The sequence below is a fragment of the Abramis brama genome, assembly GCF_963993115.1.
Source record: "Abramis brama genome assembly, chromosome: 11".
NCBI lineage: Eukaryota > Metazoa > Chordata > Actinopteri > Cypriniformes > Leuciscidae > Abramis > Abramis brama.
The window spans coordinates 9,920,610-9,933,759 of NC_139973.1; the positions used below are offsets into that span (position 1 = coordinate 9,920,610).

At 37.8% G+C, this 13,150-nt stretch overlaps 1 protein-coding gene across 1 annotated transcript in view; it reads left to right on the top strand.

Annotated features, from left to right (window-relative positions):
* The window catches only part of tex264a (testis expressed 264, ER-phagy receptor a), a 63,985-nt gene extending 51,698 nt beyond the window's left edge, over positions 1-12,287 (top strand). The window contains exons 3-4 of the mRNA XM_084129143.1: positions 4,182-4,362; positions 11,417-12,287. Of these exons, the coding sequence (XP_083985269.1) occupies positions 4,182-4,362; positions 11,417-11,730 (495 nt within the window). The 3' untranslated portion in view covers positions 11,731-12,287. The remainder of the gene's footprint in view (positions 1-4,181; positions 4,363-11,416) is intronic.
* Positions 12,288-13,150: the final 863 nt, after the last annotated feature.

Consider the following 13,150-nt stretch of genomic DNA (forward strand, 5'->3'; position numbering starts at 1 on the left):
CTTATTTTGGTGGGAACTCTATATAGTTAAAAATCAAATCACCTTTTAAGCTGGTTTAAAATATGCTGTTGTTATGGAACTTAACAACAGTGCAGCTGTTCTGTTCACTTTTGAGAGAAAAAGCCCCTCAGTCGAGCTCTCATGATTGCTTGCTCACAAAAAATGGATACTTTTTTCATCCTGCTGTGAAGCGACGTTTACTTTCATTATCTCCTGATTGCACCCCGTCTAGCTCAGGGTAAGTGGAGTCATGTCGACTCTTTGGGCTGGGTAACGCTCGCCCCGCGGCCACCACTGAGGGTGTGGTTTCGCATACAAAAGGGCAACAAGGAAAATGGAGCATCGTCTCCGCATAATTAAAAATGTTCATGCCGGAAGCGTACTTTCAATTAAATCATGCCTGGTTAATCTAGTGGCTAAATGAAGATATTCGTAGCTCTGAGAAATGGGTGACGCCAGGTGTTATTTATATACGGATGACGCTTTCTCAACTATTTCTCAGCTGTGCATTCAAAAGGATACAGGTGCCTTACCATAGAAGCATATGCATGTGTGTGTGTGTGTGTGTGTTTTGTAAACATTTCAGGGTTGTCTATGAGTCTATGTGTTATATTACAATACTACAGTGATATTAACTAAGGCCAATCCTGGCTTAATCTAAGCTGTCTGTGATTAAATAAATAGAGTTCACAGTTTTACTGATCATTTAGTATATTTACTGATCATTTCAGTCACAAAGGAAATTGAGGTCTTGGGTTAATTACCTTTTAAAGTGCAAATGTTACCTGTGATCCCCATGACACCTACAGTAACACTTACAAAGACTCTCAAAAACTTTGCTGCTCGGTGCACCACATGGCTCTTTCATAGAGTGCAAGCTATATACAGTACTCTTTGCTTTATTAATCATTATTAAAACTCATAGTGGGTAATTAGGTTCATTATTAGATTGAACGCCATGCATGAAAGGTGTAAAAGGTGTTTATAATTCCTGTTTTTTTATATTAGTCTGCTAAGTGCTTTTTGTCTTACTGAAAGTGTCGCTCAGAGCCGTGATGGAGAGCACAAGCTGTTACACTAATGAGGTGTCTGGAAGATAGTTATTACTTTAATGCTAGTTGACGCAGTTGATGAACAGCCACCAAATGACACTATTATAAGAGACTGAAAGCATTGAAAGGACCCTAGTGACATGATTAGAAACCTATAACCTAAATGTACAGTACATTAATGCTCAGTCTTGCCGGTAAACAAACTGCATTACAGACAGATTTTTGCAATTTGCCTAAATTGCTGTTTCTCGCTTTGGTGTTTTGACATTGTTTTCATGGGGGCGAAAGTGTGGAGTGGATTGTCTTTGTTTTTTTTTTCTCTCACTCATTATCAGTCCTGGTTCAAGGAGATGTGCTCTCATTTGCATGTGGGCCCCCAAGGGCTGGAGTCTTTATGTGTATCAGGTGATTCATACTGCTTAGAGCAGGACTCTTTTGCAGAGGATTAGAATAAAACCAATCAATTAGCCAAGAGAAAGAGAACAGTGAAACTACTTAACACCTTCAACTCCACTTCTCTGTCTTCCTGGGTCAGAGAAATGGGGAAACATACTTAACTCTTTCCCCGCTATTGTGGAATTTTCCGGCTTTCCGTGTTTTCACTGTTATATAGAGGGCGCTATTATACATCTTCTTAAAGATTACTGAATCTCCTGATGAAAAGACATGCGAAGAAGATGCAGAAACAAGCAATATTATACTACGAGCTATAGGTCTGTGCAAGCTTGTTGATGGACTCAATCTACTCCATCTATGTTCAACGATGATCATCGTTCTGAATCCGATCTTTGACAAAAACATGATTTTCTCAGCTTTTTGCTCAAAATGTTGCTTTTTTTATGAAACTTAGCCACATTCAAGTGTTGATAATAAAAAAATACATGAAGCTAGAATAAAACTTTTTTTTTCCGTTGTTGTTGTTTAAAAGCAGAGGGTCTGTTTTTTCTTTTGATATATTGCATGTCCAGATATTCATACAACAAAATATTCTGGGGGCCATGAAGTTTTGTGAAAATGGTCAAAAACGCTGGCGGTGGCTGGCAACTTTAAAAAAAGTTAATTGTCATAAAAGTAAATGTCACAATGCACAAATTCTTAAAGGTGCAGTATGTAATATTGACAGTTAGTGGTTGAAATGGGTACTGCAGTCCAAATTCAACATATTGGAGAGAGCGGTTTCCTCCTCCCCCTCCACCTCAGACTTGACGCTAACGCGGGTTGCCAGATTGAGGACATGCAACAGGAACGAGCGCAGCTGAAAATGGAAAACGACGAGCCTTACATTGTACGTTGATCAGCTAATGTATTGCAGTGTTTTTATTACCAAAGCTTTTTAGGTCGGGTAGAATCTGCAATCTCTAACCAAGTTTGTTTCCTGGCGTCCATGGCTACAATACTCCGTGTATTCTGCCAATTGGCAATCCAGGGTACCAAAATACTATTGAGTAGATTGGCAGTGATCACACAGACCAAAACAAAAACAGACATTCCGATACGGACCGCACATTAAATAACTGGTTTTGTCAAAGCTTATGTCAAAGAAATTGCATACAGCACCTTTAATTGACTTTCTTTGTGCAAAATTATATGCAAAAAACATCTATATTATTTCGTTTTTTGATAAAAACGATCCTTCAAGCTGCTTTTTTCCAGTCCCTTAACATTTAACATTTCTAGTTAATCCATAATTTTTTTATTTTACAAGTTTGTCTTTATATCTTTGTGGATATTTTATAATAATTATTTACTGTGACCATCAAGTTATTATGGTAATGAATGGCATGTGTCTGTTAAGTTTGCCTGTGCACATTTGTACATATATTTGTTTATGTCTGGCCTGTACCTTGTTTTATTATGGCACTTGTCATTTCTATGGGCCATTCTAAACAGTGTTACTGTATCAAAACAAAGCTCTTATCATGAAGAGCCTGTGCAATTATGGAAGTTCTGTCCCTGAGGGCTTGGTGGCACATAACATCCTCCACATATATAAATACATATCAAATCATTCACAGTACAAAAGGATATTGCAGCCCCTGTCTGATGTTGCTAGCATCTGCATTTTTATTACCATTCATCGCAAAGTATTTTCTGCACATGTATTCTGGTTCTGTATAGGGAAACACTTATGATGTTTTATGACATGTCATATTCAATATTCTCACATTCTTACTTTATGCATTTTAAATCTGTTCTTATCTGAATGTAATCTGGAACAATAAGCTTCTAGTTGTTGGTTACATGTGAGCTTTATGCTATATTATATCTAAAAATAAAACTAAGGCATGGCTTACTGTGCAATTGCTTTGGTAGAATGGAATTAAATGAAGTGACAGTGGTTTATTTACGTCTAGATGCTTTTGACCTTTTGTTAAAACATGCTAGAGCTGTTATATCTAAATAATAGTCCTGAATGTCTTAACGTTAGTTCACAATTTCACGCTTAGCGATTTTATTTGCGCAACAGCCTGATCAGCTTGCTGTTTTGCATTGTTCTTTCAGATCATTACAGTGGCATTTGGTCTTATCCTTAATTAGGCCGCTTCATTAAAAGCAGACTAATTGGTGTAAACTCCTGCCTAGTCCAGCTGCAAAGTTGTCATAAGGATGGTGTGTTTGATCAGTAAAGGTCTGACCTAAGTTTGATTCTAATGAGGTGGGACATCATTGAAGGTCTTTTGCAGAGAACAGTGTCATTCCCTTCTTAACTATAATGAACAGAAATGATTAGTACTGAATGCATTAAAGAGCAAATAACTTGGTGTCACCACTAATTTTTCAGCCCATGGTTTGTTGTTTATAGCTATTATCTTGCCAAAAAACATTAGACTAGCCAAAACATGTTACCCAATTGTTCAATAGAACATCATTTTTTTTCAAATAGATTTAAAAGGAACTTTAAAAGGAATAGTTCACACATAACTGACAGTTCTTTCATTATTCACTCATCCTGCCATTCAAACCCGTGTGATTTTCTTTCTTGCATAGAACATTGATATTCTTTTTATTATTGTTTTGAAGCAGTGTTCCCTTGTGGTTTTAGCACTGCACAAGACCGAATCATATATGCATGAGTTGTTTGTATGTTAGTATGTAGCTTTATTAAATGAACTTTTTTTTTCCCTGTAGGAAAGGAGTCTAAATGCGTACCCATTCCTGGAGATATGCAAAGGAGATCTGATCCATTACATGTGTCCACTAGAGAATCTGACAGACTTCTGCGTGCCTGAACTTCTTGAGAAGAATACATCTGATGACGTGGAGGAAACAGTGGAGCATAAAGACGCTGATGTCACAGAGTCAGGGGCGGGTATGTTACTACACTCATCAACTCATCAAGAATTGAACTGTTCTGGATCCGATGCCAATTCCACTTAACGAATCCGGTTCCTTCATGACTCATCTGCTATTTTTAATAAGCATGAGCAACATTCACATTTGTTGTGAAATGAGATGAAATTTATATTTCGAACAAAACAATAACAACTCTAAATTCTAAAATGCACTGCCTGTTTGGCCACAAATCTAAAAAAATAAATAAAAAGAATAAGATCTTGCACATTTTTTTAGTCCACATTTAACATGATTCCAAGATACAATTAGATCCTTCCAAAAAGTAAAAAAACTCAATACTTGCTGCGTATCAAAAAAAGGATTACACGCCGAGTTGAGTAACTATTTTAGTCGTGTAACTATATTGATTATGAGTTCTTGCTTGAATGTGTTTATAAGGACTCATTCATCGTGTGCTTTTCTTTTTTGCGCTTGTAATAAAAAGAAGATTGCTGGAATCTCGGTGTGTAATCCTTTTTTTGGATATGCAGCGAATGAATTTCAAGTATTGAGGTTTTTGACTTTTTGGAAGGATCACAACTACCCAAATGCATAATTTCACTGCAAATGTAAAAAATTGTATTCAGTGAATATTTTATTTGAGCAACTTGATTGATTATTAGTATTTTATATATTTAGTGTTGATGATGATGATGATTAATAACAACAACAATAAAAAAATCAACATCATCATCAAAATAATCATGAATTTTATTTTAAAAATAATCACTAAATTAAATGTTTAAATATTTATTTAAATATTAGATTTAATATTAAAATAAATTAAGAGTACTAATTTATCTTATTGTTTTTAATATTATTATTATTTTTATTCAAGTCATTATACCTCTGTGAAATATTTGTTTACAAATTATACTTGTTTTGTATGATTGCATGATTTCAAGGCTCTGATGCATATACCTACAGTATATTATACACATATATAAGTGTGAAAAAATGCAGACATTCCATTAATTGCCATGAAAAAACTTGTCTCTTGATTCTCATCCCTTGTCATGTAAGAAAAATAGTACATTTAATAGTTAATTAATAGTAGTTGTGTCTTACATGCATGGATACAGACATATGGGTCATGATGTTTCCATGTTACCCCTGCTTGGGATCCCATACCATTACCCTCATTTCAGATGTTATAAATCTCTCCGAACCTGCCTGTAACATTAAAACGACATGTGAGCGCTTGCATGAATGTGTTCATAAGGACTCATTCATCATGTGCATTTATTCCAGAGAAATTGCACAGTAGTTGCACCTTATCTGCAATATTATGTCTCTGCTGTGAGCTCTGTGAAACTGAGAAAAATGAAGGCGTGCTGCTCAGTCACAGCAGTAGTTGTCCACAGTTCAATCTGTGGTCAGTAAAACAAATGGCTGTGAAGATTGATGCTAAAGTCCAAGGGCTGTTTTCTGCTCTACACAGCTAAACAGAGTCATTACTCCAGCGGGACAACAGCTAAGCTCAATGTGTGTGTGTTTGTGTGTGCGCCTGCAGCTCTCTTAATTAAAGGCCGTTCAATCACAGCTGCTCAGCTGGATCTGACAAGTGCAGGTTGTGAATCAAACTCCTTCATTTGGGGGATTCAGTTCAGAACATCTGTCTTCCACCCTTTGTCTTTCTTTCCATCCATTCCTTTTCTACCCTCTCTTTCATTTCTTAGCTGCTCTAACTTGAACCACTGAACCTTAGATTTACGCACTGAGAAATGCCTCCATCAGGGCTTGGATTTCAGTGCAGGTATATCAAGCCCATTGGACACTCATTGGAGTTCAATGTGAATGTGCAGTGACCTTTGTTTATACCGCACACATAAGCAGTATATAAGCGTGCAGCAATGTAACTGTAACAGGTTCAAATTGTAGGTTCAATTGCACACACACACACACACACACACACACACACACACACACACACACACACACGTATTGATTATTGTAAATTAAATCTAATTTATATGGTTTTATTATACTCATTCTCACTCACACTCTCTTTTGCTGTACCTATAATTAGTCGTAGTCCGTAGTCCTTTCCGCTTTCAAAATCCCTTTTGTCTAAAAACATTTTACTGAACAAAAATCCTGAAGCTCCGGTAGCAATCCCACTGGACCCAATTTAGAAACTAATTCAGGCAAATGCGATTTAAGAGGCTTTCCGAGGAAAGATATGCTTCAGCTTTGTTGAGATTTCAAACCGTTTGGAGAGTCTGGAAGCAATTTTTACAACTGGAAGGTCTTTCTCACATATCAAATATTTGACCTGTTAGTGCCAAAACTGTATCTCTTTTGTTCAGTGATATACAATGGTGGAATGAAATTTGAGAGGCCCTTCATATACATTGAATAAGTAATTAATAAAGATATATTTTATTTTATATTTTTATGTGTGTGTAGTATATAAAATACATTAAATACATAAAAACATGAAATTTTCCATATTTAATCTCTTGTGTCTATCTCCTGTGGTCTGACACTCTGCGACTCAGGCAGGCCGAGATCTGTCTAAAACTGAACCCGATAATGACTGTAAGGTGAGTTATTATGGACAGGAAAGTGATTAGGAAAAATGGATAGAGCTGGTGAATTAGGGACCCTCTGATCATCACATTGTACTCTCAAGTGACCATTCTCCGATGTGCCAATGATCTTTTAGAGGGTGTCATCCAAGCTGTGAACAGAGCTAATTCCAGTGTCACGGTGCTCAAGAGCGCCAAGGGTACACTGTGCACAATTTGAAGGACAAGTACAGGCACATTCACCAGGACCGGAAAGCCCAGTCTAATCTTAGCAGTGCCCTTTTGGGTTGTTAAAAGGTTTCTCACATACTCCAACTGAGAGGTTATAATTAGCTGTGGTGATTTGGACAAGAACGAGTAGGTTTTAAATGAACAGTTTTGTTAACAGTTCCCGATTAAGCATCTTTTGTTTTATACTTATATATTGCTTGTATATTAGGGCTTATATATTAATTAGGTATGTCAGTAGATTCATTTATCTTGTTGTATGTGTTTATTTTGTCTTCATTTGCTATATCCAGATATGTAAACCATCCGATTGAAGGATGATTGTCATAAAATGACCTAGTTCTGGCATGACACTCTAGATGGCGCAGGCTGGTAGTGATTTAGTAGCGATCACATCATTATCTACATAGCTGATTGGTTGCTGTTACATCAGCTGCCACTGAGCTGCGGCTCAACGTTCAAATACTGGTAGTGTTGCTGTTAGCAATGTGCAGAAACCCTCCACCTTCCCCAGCACCACCTGTATAGATCTACTACTGTTAATTCATTTATGCTACATGTGCAGCAGCAGCATGTCTGTGAATGTATTGGCAGTACATGGTATTCATTACCATGCCAATCTTTCCGAGAGTTGTCATGACAGAACTGTATTTTTTTTTTATCCAGCCGAGAAACACAGTTTGCATATCATCTTACCATACAGCGGTGGCATGTTTTGACATTCCGTTCAGTCTGTATCACACAGAAACAATGACAGAATGGGACAGAGCTCGTGTTTTTAAGCTAAACTGACACTGGAATGAATATTTCACTGAAACTGGCGGCGTGCCACTGTTCTCTCTGCCATCTCTGATGTAAAAAGCCTGGTTTTCTTTCTTCCATTGGAGAAAGTGTAGCTAACAGCTAACTTAGATCACGTGTGCCTTGATAACCAATCAGTTATGAAGCAGCGAAGCCTCTCCTCCATTTATAGATTTAATATATATTTTAATTAAAATACAGTATACATATAAACCCTTTTTTTTTTTTTAGATCATTTTAAAATAATCCTAGATAAAATATTCAGAGCCGGACAGTAACTGAGTACATTTACTTGAGTACAGTACTTAAGTACAATTTTGAGGGATCTGTACTTTACTCGAGTATAATTTTTGGGGAGTACTCATGACTTTACTCAAGTACATTTGAGAGGCAAATATTGTACTCTTTACTCCACTACATTTCTATCCATAACTGTGAGTACCCATTACTCGTATATAAAAAAAAAAAATAAAAAAAAAGGAAAAAAGAAACATCTCGGAAACCCTCGATTTGTTGTTTCCCTCTCAAATGTGATTGGATTGTGCAGGCGCCACTGATTGGGACAGCCTATCAGCAATCACCTTCAGCTTTCCGCCAAAGTCAACTCCATGGTCAGATTTAGATAAGAGACGAAACAATGGATGAAGACGCAGCAGGTCCATCCCGGGAGTATTTTTTTCCCCAGGATGGTAGGGGAAGACTCATGAATATTCATTAGGGAAGTCATCCCTGATTGGTCTTAACCCCAGTGACGGGTAGGTTTAGGGGCGGGGTTAGGGAGGTCATAAGACCCCCAGTGACGGGTAGGTTTAGGGGTAGGGGTAGGTCATCAGACCAATCAGGGATGACTTCCCTAATGAATATTCATGAGTCTTCCCCGTGGCCCCACATCGCCAGATTATTTCAATTTTCTGAACAAGTTAATGATAGTTTTTCGCTTCAAGTGTTTGCTGTGTTTACCAATGTAAGCACTGTGGCAGTAGTAATGCAATATTTAGAAAATGTACTCTTGTACTCTTGATACTCAAGTACTTTTAAAAACAAGTACTTTAGTACTTTTACTTAAGTAGACATCTGACTGTAGTACTTTTACTTGTACTTGAGTAAAATTTAGCAAGTGGTATCTGTACTTTTACTCAAGTAATGAAGCTGTGTACTCTGTCCGCCTCTGAAAATATTCCATGTTCCAACATACAGTATAGATTCATATTGTGGTAATGGTTTTCATGGCGGAGTAGGCTCTTGCTTTGACCAAGTTTATTACTGTTATAAAAAGACCATTCAGGCAGCTTAGGGAAGAGACATTTCTGTGGTGGGCAAATATAAGGTGTGTTGTGGCACCTAATGAGGTTTGAAAAGGTCTTCCCCTCATTGCTCCTCTTTTCTGCCTGTGTGAATCTCCACAATTAGCAGAGAGCTGGTGCTTAATTGAGATGCCATATCTAATATGTTGAGATGGAGATGATAGAGGGATCATTTCTATCCATCTAAAACAATGCTGGCAGGGAGGGACGAGAGGTTAAATTCACATGCTGTATTAAAAGAAATTAGGCAGAATGGGAAGTTTTTATTCAAATAGCTGGTATAAGACTCTCAGTGTAGATTCTTTCTTCCTTCTTCTTTCATCCATATCCATCCTCATCGTTATTCAGTCACTTTATTTGTTTAGTTTAAGCCTTTAGTTTCAGCAAGGGATTCCAGTCATGACCCTCTTAAATTGCACCTTACAAAGAGATCACAAGTCACGACCTTTTGCCCAAATGATTTTTTTTTTTCAGACTCAATGCCATTTAATTATTCTTCTGTCCATTTTTCAAGTTACCCTTCTTCCCGTTTTCAACAAAAAGCCCCTTACTCGATTTACAAAAAGATCTCGATCTGTGATTAGGCTTATGTTAAATTATATGCAAATAATCAATCTATTGACTTGTAAAGCTGCTTTGTAATGCCTTTTCAATGCTTTACTTGTCTGCCACAATAATGTAGTGTATTTGAATTATCTTAATTATCTTAATTTGCTATTAAGCAATTAACTATTGATTAATCCAATATTTTTACACAAAGCATTTTGTGTAATTAATTCGATTTTTTTAATCTAATCAATATACGGCCATAGTAAAAAGCACATTTGCTTTGAGTCTTTGCCGTGTTTAGCATGTTTGTATAGTAACCACTAAACTCGATTCATAAAGCTGCATTTCCTCTTTAAGGAATTCCTTTTTTTAGCCAAGAGAATCGCAGCTGTTTACCGACTTCTAACCTTTAATTCTGAGTTAAATATTTGAAATCTCTTTGGAGGTATTATTTTTTTATTTGGCACAAACACAGCCTTTGGGGATTGTTTTAGCTCATATTTAGCGTTTTGGCAATTATAACTCTCACCTGGTGTGTGTCACGATAACAGCACAGCTTCTTGCAATTATACTGCTGTTAGTAAATGACTGTAACCCTCTGATGCTGAAATGCCATTAAAGGATCCCCAAAGGCTATCAGTGAAAACAGCAGGACTTTAAACTACCATTTTCTTTTAATTATTATAATTCAAGTTCTTCAACTCAGCTTATTTTTAATGATAAAGTACAGTATATTCACTCAGAATAGTTCCTAATGGTATCAAAGTCCCCCTGTGATCAATATTTGTATCCCTTAAAACTTATCTTTGATCACCAAAATGACATATTTAAAAAAAAAATCATGCCTTAATATAGCCTCATTGTAACTCTACACCCTTGCTCCCTTTAGTATACGCGGATCCATGAATATGTAAATTAGCCCCGGCTCCACTCACACACACCAGCTCAGGGATCCACTCGCTCAATTTTACTGTAGTAAATGCTTCACAATGACAAGTGGAAATGGTGGTTAAATTCTGCCATATATGTTTGAACCAGAAACTGATTCAGAAGAAGTGGAAGAGTGAATTATACAGGGTTGTCTACAAGTCGATGTATCAGAATAGTAATGCGTTTTATGTATCACTTTCTACAACATCGGACATACAGTGGTAATTAATATGATTAGCCTTTGGCTTGACTACGTTATAAAACAGCTAATAATGTGTTGCTAATGTTACACAAACCATGTTCGCCATCTCATTCTGCCTTCAAATAATCTGTATCCTTAGAAACGCTTTGAACATCATAGAACGTCAGTGGAGAAAGGCATATATTTCATCATAACATCGTAATATACATAATTCACCTGCTATATTGCTAAATGTTCCCGATTTTTGTCATTATCAACAGAAAAATATACCTATACCGGGATAACCTGGCTTCTCTTGAGACTCCCCTGCTTCAGAGCATAGTTAATGATATGCTGATATGTTGACGTGATTGGTTACAAGGTAGTTTGTGACTCTTGAGTGTCACCGGCCCACCGGTGGGCCCACAGCCATTACATATTTAAAACGGTTAATGCTTAACTGTTAATGTTAATTGATTAAACTGTTAAATATACTTTATGTTCCAGGTGAGCTGGAGCAGAAGTCAAGCTCAGTGTTCCAGGAAGTGGTTGAAGAGAGCAGGGATGTGGTGGAGGCCTCTGCCCCATTGCTGGAGAGCTCTCAGCCTGGCCTGGGTGAGGAAGAGGATCCCAGCGAGGATGGGGACCAAGGGGCCAAGGGGTCCAGCGAGTCTGTAGGCAGTGGCTCTTCCTTTGAAGAGCTGGACATGGAAATGGAAGAGGAGAAAGAGGAGAAGAAAAATGAAGCAGAGGAGGAAGACCATAATGGACAGCAGAAGCCTGTGATGGTGGGAGAAACAATCGGGAACAGGGAGGAGTGAGGGATAAAGCAGATTAGAGGGAATGTGGGTGAATGATGAGCGCATATGTGAGTGTGGGTGCATGTGTGAGAGGAAGAAAGTTTGTCAGTGTCTTTGAAATCATCAAAGGCTGTTTTTTTTCTTTTTTTCTTCATAAGTCTTTGAAATTAACTTCCTTAAATATCCGAAAAGTTCCTTCTTTGTTATCAGCAAACAAGCAGTTATCCCTTTCAGAACCTTTTATTAATGACTTAATGAAATGCACATTATTCTTTGGCTTTGTATTTATTTCTATGAAAACAAATTGTATATGTTGCTTCCTCTATTGTCTTCCCACGGTAATCATGAACTACATTCAGGCAGCAAGTAAATGAGGCACATTCTGAAAATGAGGTGACATTGTTAACGCAACTAAATGAAGCTTAATCAGACATTTTATTTCATTAACATGTTCTACAGATGATGTATTCAGTAGCGTTTGCTTCAAAACATGAATAATTCATTCCAAATGTTGTCTGTTGCTGTAGGAAAAAACTGAAAAAGAGTGAGAATAATAAAGTGCATGTTTTTATTAGTGATTGGAGTGTGTTTAGTTTTTTCCCCCTTTCATTCTCACATACCAATTAATATAGCAAGTATAATCCACTTTAGACTTTCTAACTATAAAAGTAACTTTGCAACTACATCAAAGTCCCTTTCAGGCAAGTCATTTCACTCGGCGGCCATTTTTGAAACACCTCTCGAGTGTAATGTGGTGGATTTTAATAATGTTGTGCTAAAGGGCACAGCATTATTAAATTTGACTTTTTAAACTATCTGATCGGAAAGCGACATTCCAGGGACCCTCCGTGACTATACTGACTTTGCCTTGTTGCTGAGTGGTTCCTTATTTACTGTTGGAATTGTGCGTGAGGAACCCTGAAATTTCACAGCACTTGCCATGCCAGAGTCTCGTCACGTCATGGACACCACACTAGAGTCTCGTCGCGTCATGGACACCACACTAGAGTCTCGTCGCGTCATGGACACCACACTAGAGTCTAGTCGCGTCATGGACACCACACTAGAGTCTAGTCGCGTCATGGACAGCACACTAGAGTCTAGTCGCGTCATAGACACCACACTAGAGTCTTGTCACGTCATGGACACCACACTAGAGTCACGTCATGGACACCACACTAGAGTCTTGTCGCGTCATTGCCACGTCACGGACACCACACTAGAGTCTCGTCACGTCATGGACACCACACTAGAGTCTAGTCACGTCATGGACACCGCACTAGAGTCTTGTCGCGTCATGGACACCACACTAGAGTCTAGTCGCGTCATGGACACCACACTAGAGTCTAGTCACGTCATAGACACCACACTAGAGTCTTGTCGCGTCATGGACACCACACTAGAGTCACGTCATGGACACGTCACGTCATGGACACCACAC